The 15,451-nt window shown below is 39.5% G+C and overlaps 1 protein-coding gene across 2 annotated transcripts; it reads right to left on the bottom strand.

Moving 5' to 3' along the window:
* Positions 1–3,632: 3,632 nt before the first annotated feature.
* LOC121385787 (demethylmenaquinone methyltransferase-like) lies at positions 3,633–11,091 on the bottom strand. 2 transcript variants are annotated; one of them, XM_041516573.1, is made up of 3 exons: positions 10,989–11,069; positions 4,243–4,427; positions 3,633–4,068 (listed from the first exon to the last, which is right to left on the bottom strand). In XM_041516573.1, exons 2-3 carry the CDS (start codon positions 4,360–4,362, stop codon positions 3,793–3,795), a joined length of 396 nt encoding a protein of 131 aa, XP_041372507.1. In that variant the 5' UTR covers positions 4,363–4,427; positions 10,989–11,069; the 3' UTR covers positions 3,633–3,792. The 2 variants fall into 2 exon arrangements, with proteins under 2 accessions (XP_041372507.1, XP_041372506.1); XM_041516572.1 differs by having other exon boundaries at positions 3,634–4,068; positions 10,993–11,091.
* Positions 11,092–15,451: the final 4,360 nt, after the last annotated feature.

The raw sequence follows: 15,451 nt of genomic DNA, 5'->3' as shown, positions 1-15,451 counted from the left end.
CTCTCTCTCTCTCTCACCGTCAGAGAATAATCTATATCAATATTGCGCAATCTCTGCCTAGCAAACAGTAGTCAAAAATTCCCGGCCAACAATCCTATGTTTGACTGTGTAGTTAATAGCCTAAAACTCCTTAAACGGTCAAGAAGAGAATTTTCTTTAACTTTCTATAATGCTTTCCGGATTCCCCCCTTCCCCGATCCCCGCTAGCTGCGGCCAAGCCGTGATAACTGTCCAAATGTCCAGCCGTATAGCTCTCTTATCGTCGGAGTATTCGGGCTACGATCATCTAAAGTGCATAAAGTAGCACTATAGTGATGTTAGTGCAATGATCGCTTAGTACAACAGGACCGAGAACTTCTAACAAGTATCTGGGTCGGCCCATTTCACGGTCGAGTTACCACATGTTTGATCATAATGGTCGGAGTCAAGAGCTCAGCTGACCGAGATATATCTCAGCCTCGTTGTTAAGGTGAATTCACACTTTGATTAATGACTTGGAAATGAGTTTTATTCATTCAATATGAGAGTCAGTCGCTCAGCCTATTTTTATTAATGCATACAGACGAACTTGTAATTTTTTCAGAATCTGTTGAGGACTTGCAATTTCAGCTATTGTCCGAACCAAATTGTTAACAACTACAAAAAATTACTCTCCTACCTTTAATAGCCGTTAGATTTCCTCCAAAGTGTCCCAGACACAAATCGCAAAAAACAAAACACTACAAATATACAGATTCCACACACGAGACTGCAACGATGTCGCCGATATTGTCTTTGCTGAGATTGCATAGGGAAAAATACATGCAGTTTTCTGTCGTCTACCATGTTGTTTGTTTATGGAATACTCTTCAAGAGGGGTGAAAGCCTCCAAAGTATGTGACACAATTAATATGAAATCGATGATCTCTAGTGGTATCATTAAAATAATAAGAATAATAATAATAACAAAAAAATATAATAACATGACGTCATCACGTTTGCTTTTATATCATAACATGTTATGACGTTGTTAGATTAAGTCCCATCCTTTCACCCCTCTAAGATTTTTCCAAGAAAGTCATTAGGCATTAAAAATCTACTTGTAATCTATTGGTATATACAGAGCTTGGCCGACGTCCTTTTTTCCCTATGTGCTCTCAGTGAAGTCGATATAGATGACATGGTTAGCATCTGGTACGTGGAATCTGTGTCATTGTAATGGTTTTTTCAAGATTTGTGTCTGAACAAACTTTGGAGGAAATCTAACGGCAATAAAAGGTAGGAGAGTAATTTTTCGTAGTTGTTAACAATTTGGTTCGGACAATAGATACTTTATTAGACTATTGTACGAAATGGGATTTAAGTGGTAATACTTCAAAAACAAAAATAATGTTTTGTTTTTTTAGAAATGCTGGCAAATTAAAAGAAAAAGAAAAAGTGGATTTATGATGGTAATAGTATAGAAATAGTTAACAATTTACATATTTAGGAGTTTTACTGTATTATAACAACAAATTAAGTTTTACAGAAGTAGTATTACCTGAGCAAGGCAGAAAAGCAATGTTTGCATTAAACCGTAGTATTAAAGCATTGTATCCTAATCCAGAAACATTGTTATCATTGTTTGACAGTTATATGGCGTCGTATTTATGTTATGCACCACACAGATATGGAGGTTGAAAAAGGTAAAAATATTGAACTTTATGGGCTAAATCTTTATAAGATTAGCAGGCAAGGATATTTTATATGCACCTAATTGTATAGACAGAGCTATCCGACGTACCATTGATGTATTATTGGAATGTATATACAGTCCGTGATGTATCGCTGAACATATATTAGTCGGCGGTGAATTATATATCTACAAAATTGTCCCCTAGTTTTCATATAGCAGGGTCCGCCTGTATACCGACCCCATTCGGAGTGCTGGTGCTCCCTTGCACCTGAGTGCCGCAGGTTTTGGTGAATTTTGGCTCCAACCCACCCCACCCATTGTATTTCCTGGAATCGGCAAAGAGCCGGTCGATGTCGGCAGCTGTGCCCAGGACAGGCGTGCGCTGCAACAGCCTGTTCTGAATGTGCATGTTAAACATGATAAAACCTACTGGTCCAACCGGAGGGGACTATAGGTTTCGTCCCCGTTCTCCTGTCTGTGTTTCTGTCCATCTGTCTGTCTGTTCGTCCGTCCATGCGTCCGTCATTCCAGCATATTGTTATCCGGATATTTGTTCACAATGCCTTGATATCTTGAGCTGTAATTGTGTACGTAGCTTTACAATATACTCTCAAAGATCATAGTTGACATCCATGCCGATTTGCACATTTTAGAACTCAGGAGATATTGAGCTTATATACTCTCATAGCTTTACAATATACTCTCAAAGATCATAGCTGACAATCCATACCGATTTGACACATTTTAGAACTCAGGAGATATTGAGCTTACATTTTGCGAGTAGTTACTCGCCGACAAGAAGAACATATCAAGTTTGACTTTGATGGCATTTTCAACCCATTGTTTTGTACGCCCATCTATGATAGCGTCCGGACAAATACATACAGATGCACACAGATAACTTGAGGGCGGTGTGTCGCTATCTATTACTTCACTGTGACCCACTTTTTTCGATTACTACACATAACAGTAAATCCTTGCCCAACTCATAGCTTGCATACAGATCATGATGCATACAGGGCCATCAAATCACAAACTGTTCATCTATCCCATTGCAAACATTTCACATAATTAGACTTGAATCATACCCTCACCGGTACTCATGTTCACATGGTTATGGCCCTTGAATTTAGGAAATACGAAAATGTGTTGGGTCCGGTATTGCTTTAGTAGTACTCTCAGAATGCTCGTCGTTCAGCCTTATTGGATTTTACAACAACACAAGTCTATAAAACAGTAGAAAATTAAAACTTTGAATGTATTATTGTTGGAGCGGTACGTAACCCAGTGGAAAAGTTCTCGCCTGATGCGCGGTCGGTCTAGGATCGATCCCCGTCGGTGGACCCATCGGGTCGTTTATCGTTCCAGCCAGTGCACCACGACTGGTATATCAAAGATCGTGGCATGTGCCATCCTGTCTGTGGAAAAATGCATACAAAAGATCACTTGCTGCATTAGGAACAAATGTAGCTGGTTTCCTCTGAATACTACGTGTCATCATTACCAAATGTTTGACATCCTTAATTAGTCAATGCGCTCTAGTGGTTTCGTTAAACAAAACACACTGTATTATCGGTGAACATGTACCTTGTACACACCTTCAGAACAATAATCAAATGTATTGCGTCATTATAATAATTTGCCGACGTTTTTGTTTTTCTCCATTCCAGGGTGGGACGTAGCACAGTGTTAAAACGTACGCCTGATGCGCGGTCGGTCTAGGATCGATCAGTCTGTGGGCCCCTTGGGCTATTTCTTTTCCATGCCAGTGCATCACAACTGGCATAACAAAGACACTGCTATGTGACATCTTGTCTGTAGGATAGTGCATATAAAACATCCCCTGCTACTAATGGAAAACAAAATGTCGCAGGTTTCCTCTGTAAAACCGTATGTCAAAATTATAATATGATATTAATAAATCAATCTGCTCTAGTGGTTTCGTGAAACAAAACAACATTTAACTGTGGGATGGTACATATAAAAGATCCCTTGCTCATTTATGGATTTTTTTTCTTTTTGCGCTCGCGTTTCCCATCTAAGACAATACATAACAAATACCAAATGCTTGACATCCAATAGCCGATGATTACATAATCATATATACTCTAGTGGTGTCGTTATATAAAACACACTTTTTAACTTTCCTCCATCCCCACCCACCCCACCATGATACTCAGTGCCCAGTGTTGTACCTGGTTGAACATGATGACGTCGAAGCTGTTGTCTGGAAAAGGCAGTTGCGGCAATTTCCCTAGCCGATAGTCGGTGTTGTTTTGGTAGTTGACCGTCTTCTTGCGAGCTGCTCTAAGCATGCCATCCGAGCCGTCCATCATCGTCACGTGACCGACACCGGCATCGAGCAGCCCCAGGGCGTAGTTCCCTGTGCCACACCCAGCGTCTAGCACAGACAGCTACAAGAGAGATAGTCAGTCAACTCTTTACTCTCTCTCTCTCTCTCTCTCTCTCTCTCTCTCTCTCTCTCTCTCTCTCTCTCTCTCTCTCTCTCTCTCTCTCTCTGTCTCTCTCTGTCTCTCTATCAGTCAACTATTGCGCTCGAGTGCAGCTTCTGTTTCTGTCCACCTTACCTCTTTCAAAGGTTTTCTCGTTAGATGCGTCACCATGCCAACAAGGAGGTCCATGTTGGTGGCTCGTCTGCAGATGTCGTATCCCTTTGACACCTCGTCGTAATCTGTGAACGTACTCATGGTTACTCGGTGTTTTGTTCTTCTTGTTTCTGGGGTCTGTTTTCCTCCAGTAGGTTAGGTATTGTCTATTAAAAAGAAAATCATGTTTAAAGTTAAATTTTGCTTTGTTTGAAGACAACTATAGTGTTTAACGACACCACCGGAGCACATTAGTAGCAAGGGATCCTTCATATGTACCATCCCATACCACGGCCGTGTATATACCAGTCGTGGTACACCGGCTGGGATGATAAATGGGTCCACTAACGGGGATCGATTCCAGACCGTCAGCACTTCAGTCGAACTAATCATCAGCTGTACAATTTTAAAACTTACGAAAGTTCTGTCTGATTTAAGAAATGAACTTATTCGCCGCGTAACATCGAAAAACGCACCTCTTTCATACTGTACACTGATCCCATAGACAGGATAGGACATACCACGGCCTTTGATATAGCAATTGTGCTGCACTAGCTGGGACTAGAATACCCCCAATGGGCCCACCGGCGGGGATCGGCCCACCGGCGGGGATCGATTCTAGACAGAGCGAGTGCTTTACCACTGAGCTACGTTCCCCACGTCCCAGAGCCACAGATGCTGAGTCAGGCGCTGTCAAAATATAGAGCATGTCCTATGTCTTCTGCTGCCAAGACAGATATTGAGAGAGGAAATCCGCTGTCACCACTTCATGAGCTACTCTTTTCAATTAGCAGCCAGGAATGTTTTATATGGTCCATTCCATAGACAGGATAGGACATACCACGGCATTTGATGTACCAGTCGTGGTGCACTGGCTGGAGCGAGAAATAGCCTAATGGGCCCACTGACGGGGATCGATCCCAAACCGACCGCGCATCAAGCGAGCGCTTTGCCACTGGGCTACGTTTCCCCCCCCCCCCCCCCCCCCCCCCCCCCCCCCTCGTGGGTATGAAAAACAAATGCAATGTAAGCGACTGGCTGCTTCTAAACAGTCATGCCTGGACGAGTATTTGTGTTACCTGGTTAACAGTCTTTTCAAAATACACCAGAACAGGTTGCCTTTGTCAGATCACTCTCTAACAACTAACCCACTGTCCTGGGCAGACAGCCCAGATAGCGAGCTTGGACCTTAATTGGATATAAGCACGAAAATCAGTAGGAATGAATGAATGTCGGTCGAATCGGATGAGAGCTTGTACAGGACTGCTTATTGTAGTGGTATTGTTCTACAGTGGCTTCGCATCCACACGTGTGTGTGTGTATATATAGGGTTTTTTTTCTTCTGTGAAAAACTTTATAAAACTCTGGCGACCAGGAGTAGCAGTCAACAGCGCATGCGCCTGGATGTTGTTGCTCTTTCACTGGCCGCCAGATGGACCTGGTGATGGTTTAACCTGCTTACAGAAGTTGAATTGCTGCTATCACGACGCATTTTTAACAGTTTTTAACAAAATTAAAAATAAAATAATTTTAGGGGCGGGCGTATTTTTCAGGTACGGGCAGGGACTATCACCAACTCTTTTTTTTTATTTGGCCTTATGGTAAACCACCAAACAGGACTAACAATTGCTGCGCTTGCGCAGTTGGTTATTATAACCTTCGAATTAATTATTTAGACGGAACGAACTATAGAAAGAAAGAAAGAAAGAAATGTTTTATTTAACGACGCAGACATAGATGAATCGGTGAATCGCAACACTAGCCATGCAATCCTTTCGTCACAACACTTGTTATGTTGGTTGTTAAGCAACTGTCGGTAATGATCTTTCAAGTATAGCTAGCATTACAGCAACTGTTAGATGAACCGTGATACCAATAAAACAATTAGTGCACAAACGGGCCTCAGCATAAAGCGTCGTGGTATAGGAGCATGTAAATATTTTATTGATTGATCAGCATAAAGCGTTACTTTGAAAATGACTATATTTCTGGAAGTGGACAGTGCTACGTTTTTTATTGTTGAAATATTCAAATTGTTTAGTAACAAATTCATGTAAATACAGATTAAGAATTTGCCATTTATTTATTTGATTTCAATGCATTTACACGCATTACACAATTTGTATCTAATTCCACTTTCCAACTGATGTTACGGAAGTGTCCGATGTTGACCGAATGGCTCGGTCTAACTACCCGATGGGTCGACAACGGGATTCAACTGTATATATATATATATCTATCTATGTATGTATGTATGTATGTATGTATGTATGTATGTATGTATGTATGTATGTATGTATGTATGTATGTATGTATGCTTGTAAAAGGCTAACACATAGAAAGTCCACTTATAAGAAGTATTTTCGTAGTATGAACTGCTTTCAACTCATTTTAGTGTTTATATCCAGTTCAAGCACGCTGTCCTGGGCACACACCTCAGCTACCCGGGCTGTCTGTCCAGGACAGAGGGTTAGTCGTTAGTGGTTAATGAGAGAGACGAGTGTGTAGTGGTCATACTCCTACCCACGGAGTTGTTAAAACATTGCGTTTCCTTGCATTTGTAATCATCGTCTTTCCCCCCCATCCACAACCCCCTCGTGGGTATGAGAAACAAATGCTATGTAACAGATGCTTCTAACCTAGTCATGATTGGACGAGTATTTGGGTGACCCCTGGTTAACATTCTCTTTTTTACAGAACAGGTTGAACTAAACCAATTCCTTCTGGCTATTTCCTATGGGATTTGACCCAATTGTATATCATATATATATCGGTGTGGAAATTTCCTCAGGTCGCTGTTTTCCTCTCATGGAACATGCGTTTCTATTTTAAGAAAAATTTCTGGCACAGAAACCTAGGATTTCAAGATTTGGGGGATCCCCTCTAGATTTTCAATTTACAGTTCACCAATTCCCACCCATTAAATGCAGATTCATTTAAGAAATATTTCGAAACTTAACTTAGCATATTACCGACTTAACTTACATATTAGGCCAATCAAGTTATCTCATACATTCGTTGTATGGCAATCTTTTAACGCTACAAACATACACAGATATTAAACTCAACTGTAACAAAACTATATTTGATAACACACTAAACAATACCATCAAAGATAATTTGAAAAGAAAACATCTTACATAAATCTGGCACCTAAAAAAAAAGTAGGGGAACTGTAATAAGAATTTACAACATCCAAAAGTGTAAGGTATATTAGCTGTGGGGAATGGTTATATGATAATAGTGAATTAATTGGGCAAACATTACAAACGGTAGTTAAGTATTACAGTTGGTTTTATGACCACCAAAAATCTTGAAGGACGATTGGGGTCAGAAGTGAAATTTGAAAGTTGACGGGGTTTTTTATCAGTAAATCGCAAATTCAAACAATACAAATGACTAAAAACAAAACAATAACAACAGTATGATCAACAGAATGAAACAGACTGACAGAAATAATGTTCCACAGTGATTAATGATCCTTCCTGGAAATTGTCAAAATCGAGAATGACACCCCACGCACGTGTACGGGGCAACTGCGTGATGCATGTTTAAACTATAGAATGTGTTTCGGTGTGTTGATAAAAATACCTGAACGTGCTTTACTAGGATGTCTGTGGTCAAAACGTATGTTCGGTCTAATAGTTGATATTAAGGTTCCCCTACTTTTTTGAAGAGTATAATATTGTTACAAGCTAGTGCCGTAGCTAGGAGGGAATGAGTGGGCGACACGGAGGCCATGTGTTAAATTTTATGATTTAAAAAACCCCTGTATTACAATTTATAAAATTATACATACCTACACACATACAAAGATACACAGAGTGGGTTATAAGCGCTGCATACATATATTTTTACCCACAATAAACAAATGTTATGCAATTAGAAAACTAAGAACAAGCTCACATAGTTTAAATATTGAAACTGGAAGATATAAAAAAATCACAAAATTGCACGAGAAGAAGTATATTGCTCCTTTTTGTCAAATCATCATTCAGACAGAAATGCACTTTTTACTACATTGTAACAACTTTCAGAATTAAGAAACATGTAAGTAAAATGAGTATTGATAAACAAAATAACCACACAAAAAGCGATTGCCATACAAGGTAAAGTTAAATTATGTTTACAAATGCTAAACCCTTTAAACACGATTATACTAACTTAAGTAAGTTTATAATGACATGTAAGGCTCATATATCGTATACATATTTAATTTGTCATTATCGTTTTAATTTTATATTCACTCAGGCCCGCATTTACGGGGGGTTTGTCCGAACCATCCCGCAAAAGCTATGGTCCACTTTTGTTTTCCGTTTTTTCGCCCGGGTTTTTTGTTTTTGTTCGTTTGTTTGTTGTTTTTAATACCTGATTGTAACTTTTGCAACTCTCCCATAAAACAATATTTGCCTGTCTTCGATATTTAGTACTCCTCTAACCAAAGTTGCATGTGAGTAAGTAAAGTAAAGTTTGTTTTATATAACGACGCCACTAGAGCACATTGATTTGTTATCTTATCATCGGCTATTGGATGTCAAACATATGGTCATTCTGACACTGTTTTTTAGAGAAAACCCGCTGTAGCCACATAGGCTACTCTTTTACGACAGGCAGCAAGGGATCTTTTATTTGCGATTCCCACAGGCAGGATAGCACAAACCATGGCCTTTACAGATTATCTTTCAAACATATTAATTAGGGAAATTATAATTCATATCTGCTATATCTATTGATATAATATAAACGCCAACATTATACATCCCTCCGCCCCTTGCACAGAAATACAAGTCTCTCAAAACCGGCGTGAAACTGAATGAGCATTTTTTCCACTTGTGAAACAGTCGCGAGCCAGTGTTTTGATAGCAATAACATATAAATACGTTTCCTTTGTTTTTATTTTGGGTGACTGGCAATACTCTTGAGTTGGACACCAAAACAATTATGAACAGTATTCAGTAAACTGAGTAATAAATCATACAGGTAAGTTTGGAGGGTAGTTACAAAACAAGGTCATGGGGTAGGGTATGATCAAGAGTTACGCACTTAAAAAAAAAAAAAAAAAAAAAAAAAAAAAAAAATATATATATATATATATATATATAAATTTGTGTTTCATAAAATAAAACAGCCTGTCTGGTCATTTTGTTTCTAAAAAAAATAAGATTGTTCTATCATATATGCAATAATACATCTATTTATTATGATATATGCATATAGGCCGGTGGTTTTGGAGCACCCTGGAGGGGTAGCACAGTATCTGGTGTGACTGATAACAGGTCGTTTCGCCCCTGTTACTAGATCGTCCGCGTCGTTTCGACCCGGATCCATTTGTACTGTTAACTGAGTCGGTTCGCCCCCATGTAGGGTCGTTTCGCACAGACATTGAAATAGGAAACCTCCTGTCGTAACTTCATGGGCTTTTAAAAATTATTTATTATCCCCAGATCAACCAGACAATGTCATGGGCTATTCTTATCAATTAGCATCCCACAGACAAGATAGTACATGTCACGGCCTCTGTTACGCCAGTTGTGGAACACTGGCTGGAAAGACAAATAGCCCAATGGGCCCATCGACAGGAATCGATCCTAGATTGATCGTGAAACGGATGAGCGCTGTACCACTGAGCTACGTCCCGCCCCAATGTTTAAGAAAGTCACGTGTTTCGTTGTTCATAAGTAGGCCATGTTCATTATTAAAGTCACGTGTTTCGTTCTTCATAAGTAGGCTATGTTCATTATTAAAGGAACTGATCATCGTGCACGTAACCTTTCTCTTACTAAGGTTATAATAACAACTGACGAACATATTTAACATATACCTCGGGTCCATAAGCGTAAGAGACAGGGGGGAAATACTCAAATTCGGGCAAAAACAATAGAGAAATTGGGGGAAAATTAGCTAGCCTGAACACTTTTCACCTTGTATTTTTTATTATTCTACTCAAAATATTAGTTGTAACCCACGTAAAAATGCGTGGCGATTCGTTGCCAGTAGTGGTAATATGAATAAACGTTGTAATCCAATTCCGGGCGCTTTTGTTTAATTCAGGCAAAACATAAGCCTGCCCCACCCCCCACCCCCACCCTTACAAAAATGGGAACCCGTACGCCTATGTTCGGGTCAATTCCGTTAGCTCCTGTTGTGTACAAGAATTTCATTATTTTAAAAATAATAATAAATAAATAACCTTAATAACAAAAATACAATCTACAAAATATTCGAAAATCATTCCTTTAAAAGATCAATTTATAAGTTACAGATGCCAGGAAAACACATTTTAGGCATGCCCCTGGATCCCCATACAAAGCTCATGCCCTCATGCATCTTCATATCCAGAAGGCGCCAGCAAATTTCTAGTCGACCCCCACCAACACCCTACCCTCCTACACTACACATGCTGGCTACGGGCCTGTTCACTTACAACATTAATGTTAATTAGTTAAATGTGCATTTACGTATATGCATTGCAATGTATTTATGTATGGAAGTGCGGGACGTAGCCAGTGATAAAGCGCATCGATCCCCGTCGGTGGGTCCATTATTGATGTAGCCAGTGCATCACGACTGGTATACCAAAGACATCCAATAACCAATGATTAATAAATCTATGTGCTTTAAGGATCTTGTTGAACACAACACATTTGAAATGTAATTTTGTATGTATGGAACACGTTGTCAATCAATATAGGCCTAAGTATGTGTATGAAAGTAAATGTGTAACTCACGTGCCTTGTGTGTGTGTGTGTTGCTCCTGCGAATCAGCCCGACTAGAGTATACAGCACAGAACACGACTTATAAAAAGTACATCGTGACGTCACACGTGTCTGCAAACCTTATTTTAGCAACGTGTACTAAATTCAGTTCACTAGCGCAACGCGAATAGTCGGCCTACAGATCGTGGTCAGTGGACTATATCGAATCTTATTCGCTGTATTTATATAAACACGTCCTACTACATCAGTTGTGACGCAGGTTTTGTGAAACATACAGAATATTAAAAACTAAATATTGGCTAAATTGCAGCATATACTCTTTCATTTATTTCAAGTTTCCATTGTTGACGGGGGGGCGGGACGTAGTCCAGTGGTAAAGCGTTCGCTTGATGCGCAGTCGGTCTGGGATCGATCCCCGTCGGTGGACCCATTGGGTTATTTCTCGTTCCAGCCAGTGCTCCCCAACTGGTGTAACAAAGGCAGTGGTATGTACTATCCTGTGTGGAATGGTGCATATAAAAAATCCCTTTCTGCTAATCGAAAAGAGTAGCCCATGAAGTGGCGACAGCGGGTTTCCTCTGTCAATATATGTGTGGTCCGTAACCATACGTTTGACGCCATATAACTGTAAATACAATGTGTTGAGTGCGTCGTTAAATAAAACATTTCCTTTTCGATTAACAGCAAGGGACTTTTTGTATGGCACCATCCCATAAACAGGATAGCACATACCACGGCCTTTGATGTACCAGTTGTGGTGCACTGGTTGGAGCGAGAAATAGCCCAATGGGTCCACTGACGGGGATCGGCCCCAAACCGTCCGCGCATCAAGCCAGCGTTTTACCACTGGGCTACGTCTCGTCTCCGCCTATGATAGAGAAGTTTAACCACGTGTTTCATCATTACAAACCTGTACCTAGGATGGGCAAAGGGGAGGGATGATCAGTTGCATGCCTAGGAAAATAGGAAAACGTTGTTTTTTGTTTGTTTAATTATATTTCAAGGAAAAAAAGAAAGAAATGTTTTATTTAACGACGCACTCAACACATTTTATTTACGGTTATATTTAACGACGCACTCAACACATTTTATTTACGGATATATGGCGTCAGACATATGGTTATGGACCACACATATTTTAAGAGGAAACCCGCTGTCGCCACTACATGGGCCATTCTTTCCGATTAGCAGCAAGGGATCTTTTATTTGCGCTTCCCACAGGCAGGATAGCACAAACCATGGCCTTTGTTGAACCAGTTATGGATCACTGGTCGGTGCAAGTGGTTTACACCTACCCATTGAGCCTTGCGGTGCACTGACTCAAGGTTTGGAGTCGGTATCTGAATTAAAAATCCCATGCCTCGACTGGGATCCGAACCCAGTACCTACCAGCCTGTAGACCAATGGCCTAACCACGACGCCACCGAGGCCGGTTATCTTTCAAGGGTTTTTCATGATTGTGTACACACGCTATATCACTGTGTCCTTATTGTTCTTATACTGCCACCCAACTTAGTATAGACCTGGTACAGCACTGCATTATTTATATTTATGCCCCCTTCCTCCAAGGTCTATATTGTGTCCGTCAGACCTGATTGTAAAAAATATGTCAAGTCTGAAATATGTTATGTGTATTAATTGTATACCTTATTAAAGGGACAGACCCTAGTTTTTAAACACTGAGGTATAGACCCTAGTTTTTAAACACTGAGGTATAGACCCTAGTTTTTAAACACTGAGGTATAGACCCTGGTTTTTAAACACTGAGGTACAGACCCTAGTTTTTAAACACTGAGGTACAGACCCTAGTTTTTAAACACTGAGGTATAGACCCTAGTTTTTAAACACTGAGGTATAGACCCTAGTTTTTAAACACTGAGGTATAGACCCTAGTTTTTAAACACTGAGGTATAGACCCTAGTTTTTAAACACTGAGGTATAGACCCTAGTCTTTAAACACTGAGGTATAGACCCTAGTTTTTAAACACTGAGGTATAGACCCTAGTCTTTAAACACTGAGGTATAGACCCTAGTTTTTAAACACTGAGGGACAGACCCTAGTTTTTAAACACTGAGGTATAGACCCTAGTTTTTAAACACTGAGGTATAGACCCTAGTTTTTAAACACTGAGGTATAGACCCTAGTTTTTAAACACTGAGGTACAGACCCTAGTTTTTAAACACTGAGGTATAGACCCTAGTTTTAAACACTGAGGTATAGACCCTAGTTTTTAAACACTGAGGTATAGACCCTAGTTTTTAAACACTGAGGTATAGACCCTAGTTTTTAAACACTGAGGTACAGACCCTAGTTTTTAAACACTGAGGTATAGACCCTAGTTTTTAAACACTGAGGTATAGACCCTAGTTTTTAAACACTGAGGTATAGACCCTAGGTTTTAAACACTGAGGTATAGACACTGAGGTACAGACCCTAGTTTTTAAACACTGAGGTACAAACCCTAGGTTTTAAACACTGAGGTACAGACCCTAGTTTTTAAACACTGAGGTATAGACCCTAGTTTTTAAACACTGAGGTATAGACCCTAGGTTTTAAACACTGAGGTATAGACCCTAGGTTTTAAACACTGAGGTATAGACCCTAGTTTTTAAACACTGAGGTATAGACCCTAGTTTTTAAACACTGAGGTATAGACCCTAGTTTTTAAACACTGAGGTATAGACCCTAGTTTTTAAACACTGAGGTACAGACCCTAGTTTTTAAACACTGAGGTATAGACCCTAGTTTTTAAACACTGAGGTATAGACCCTAGTTTTTAAACACTGAGGTATAGACCCTAGGTTTTAAACACTGAGGTACAGACCCTATTTTTTAAACACTGAGGTATAGACCCTAGTTTTTAAACACTGAGGTATAGACCCTAGGTTTTAAACACTGAGGTACAGACCCTAGTTTTTAAACACTGAGGTATAGACCCTAGTTTTTAAACACTGAGGTATAGACCCTAGTTTTTAAACACTGAGGTATAGACCCTAGTTTTTAAACACTGAGGTATAGACCCTAGGTTTTAAACACTGAGGGACAGACCCTAGTTTTTAAACACTGAGGTATAGACCCTAGTTTTTAAACACTGAGGGACAGACCCTAGTTTTTAAACACTGAGGTATAGACCCTAGTTTTTAAACACTGAGGGACAGACCCTAGTTTTTAAACACTGAGGTATAGACCCTAGGTTTTAAACACTGAGGTACAGACCCTAGTTTTTAAACACTGAGGTATAGACCCTAGTTTTTAAACACTGAGGTATAGACCCTAGTTTTTAAACACTGAGGGACAGACCCTAGTTTTTAAACACTGAGGTATAGACCCTAGGTTTTAAACACTGAGGTACAGACCCTAGTTTTTAAACACTGAGGTATAGACCCTAGTTTTTAAACACTGGGGTATAGACCCTAGTTTTTAAACACTGAGGTATAGACCCTAGTTTTTAAACACTGGGGTATAGACCCTAGTTTTTAAACACTGAGGTATAGACCCTAGGTTTTAAACACTGAGGTATAGACCCTAGTTTTTAAACACTGAGGTATAGACCCTAGTCTTTAAACACTGAGGTATAGACCCTAGTTTTTAAACACTCAGGGACAGACCCTAGTTTTTAAACACTGAGGTATAGACCCTAGTTTTTAAACACTGATGTATAGACCCTAGTTTTTAAACACTGAGGTATAGACCCTAGTTTTTAAACACTGAGGTATAGACCCTAGTTTTTAGACACTGAGGTATAGACCCTAGGTTTTAAACACTGAGGTATAGACCCTAGTTTTTAAACACTGAGGTATAGACCCTAGTTTTTTAAACACTGAGGGACAGACCCTAGTTTTTAAACACTGAGGTATAGACCCTAGTTTTTAAACACTGAGGTATAGACCCTAGTTTTTAAACACTGAGGTATAGACCCTAGTTTTTAAACACTGAGGTATAGACCCTAGTTTTTAAACACTGAGGTATAGACCCTAGTTTTTAAACACTGAGGCATATTTTTTACCTAGACCCATAAACGGCTCTAATAGTGAACAATATGCTGTAGTGTTTAACAACTAGGGTATGTCCCTTTACGTATGTAATCAAATACATATAACTTGTTAAACAGGTATATTTATAAACTATTGTACACATGAAAGGTAAGTTATTATACAATACTGAGTGTGCAGAGGTGGTGGTGGGTTTTTTGTTTGTTTTTTGTCGTCTGAATTCTGGAAAGACATTTAGATCAAACTATACATGATGTGTTAGGCATTACATATGTAATCGAAAGTCAAATTCTAAATATCTGTGTCCATTATGTGCTACAATTTAAACATTATCATTATTACTTAACAGTTCTAATATAATTATGTATAATCATGGATCAATTTTTTTTGGGGGGGAATGTATGTCACAAATCTTCATATTGGCATTATGCCAAATACGCTCTATCACTAGGAGGCGCTGTGGGAGCCCAGGATGTGTTGT

The sequence above is a fragment of the Gigantopelta aegis genome, chromosome 12 (genome assembly GCF_016097555.1).
Source record: "Gigantopelta aegis isolate Gae_Host chromosome 12, Gae_host_genome, whole genome shotgun sequence".
Taxonomy (NCBI): domain Eukaryota; kingdom Metazoa; phylum Mollusca; class Gastropoda; order Neomphalida; family Peltospiridae; genus Gigantopelta; species Gigantopelta aegis.
The sequence above is the reverse complement of the archived record's forward strand: the minus strand, read 5'-3'. Positions and strand labels throughout refer to the sequence as shown.

Bases quoted from the DNA above. Each gene is read 5' to 3' on its own strand.
- LOC121385787 (XM_041516572.1), bottom strand. From the start codon at position 4,362: ATGAGTACGTTCACAGATTACGACGAGGTGTCAAAGGGATACGACATC. The intron at 4,069-4,242 runs GTAAGGTGGACA...TCTCTCTTGTAG, and splicing joins CGAGAAAACCTTTGAAAGAG to CTGTCTGTGCTAGACGCTGG.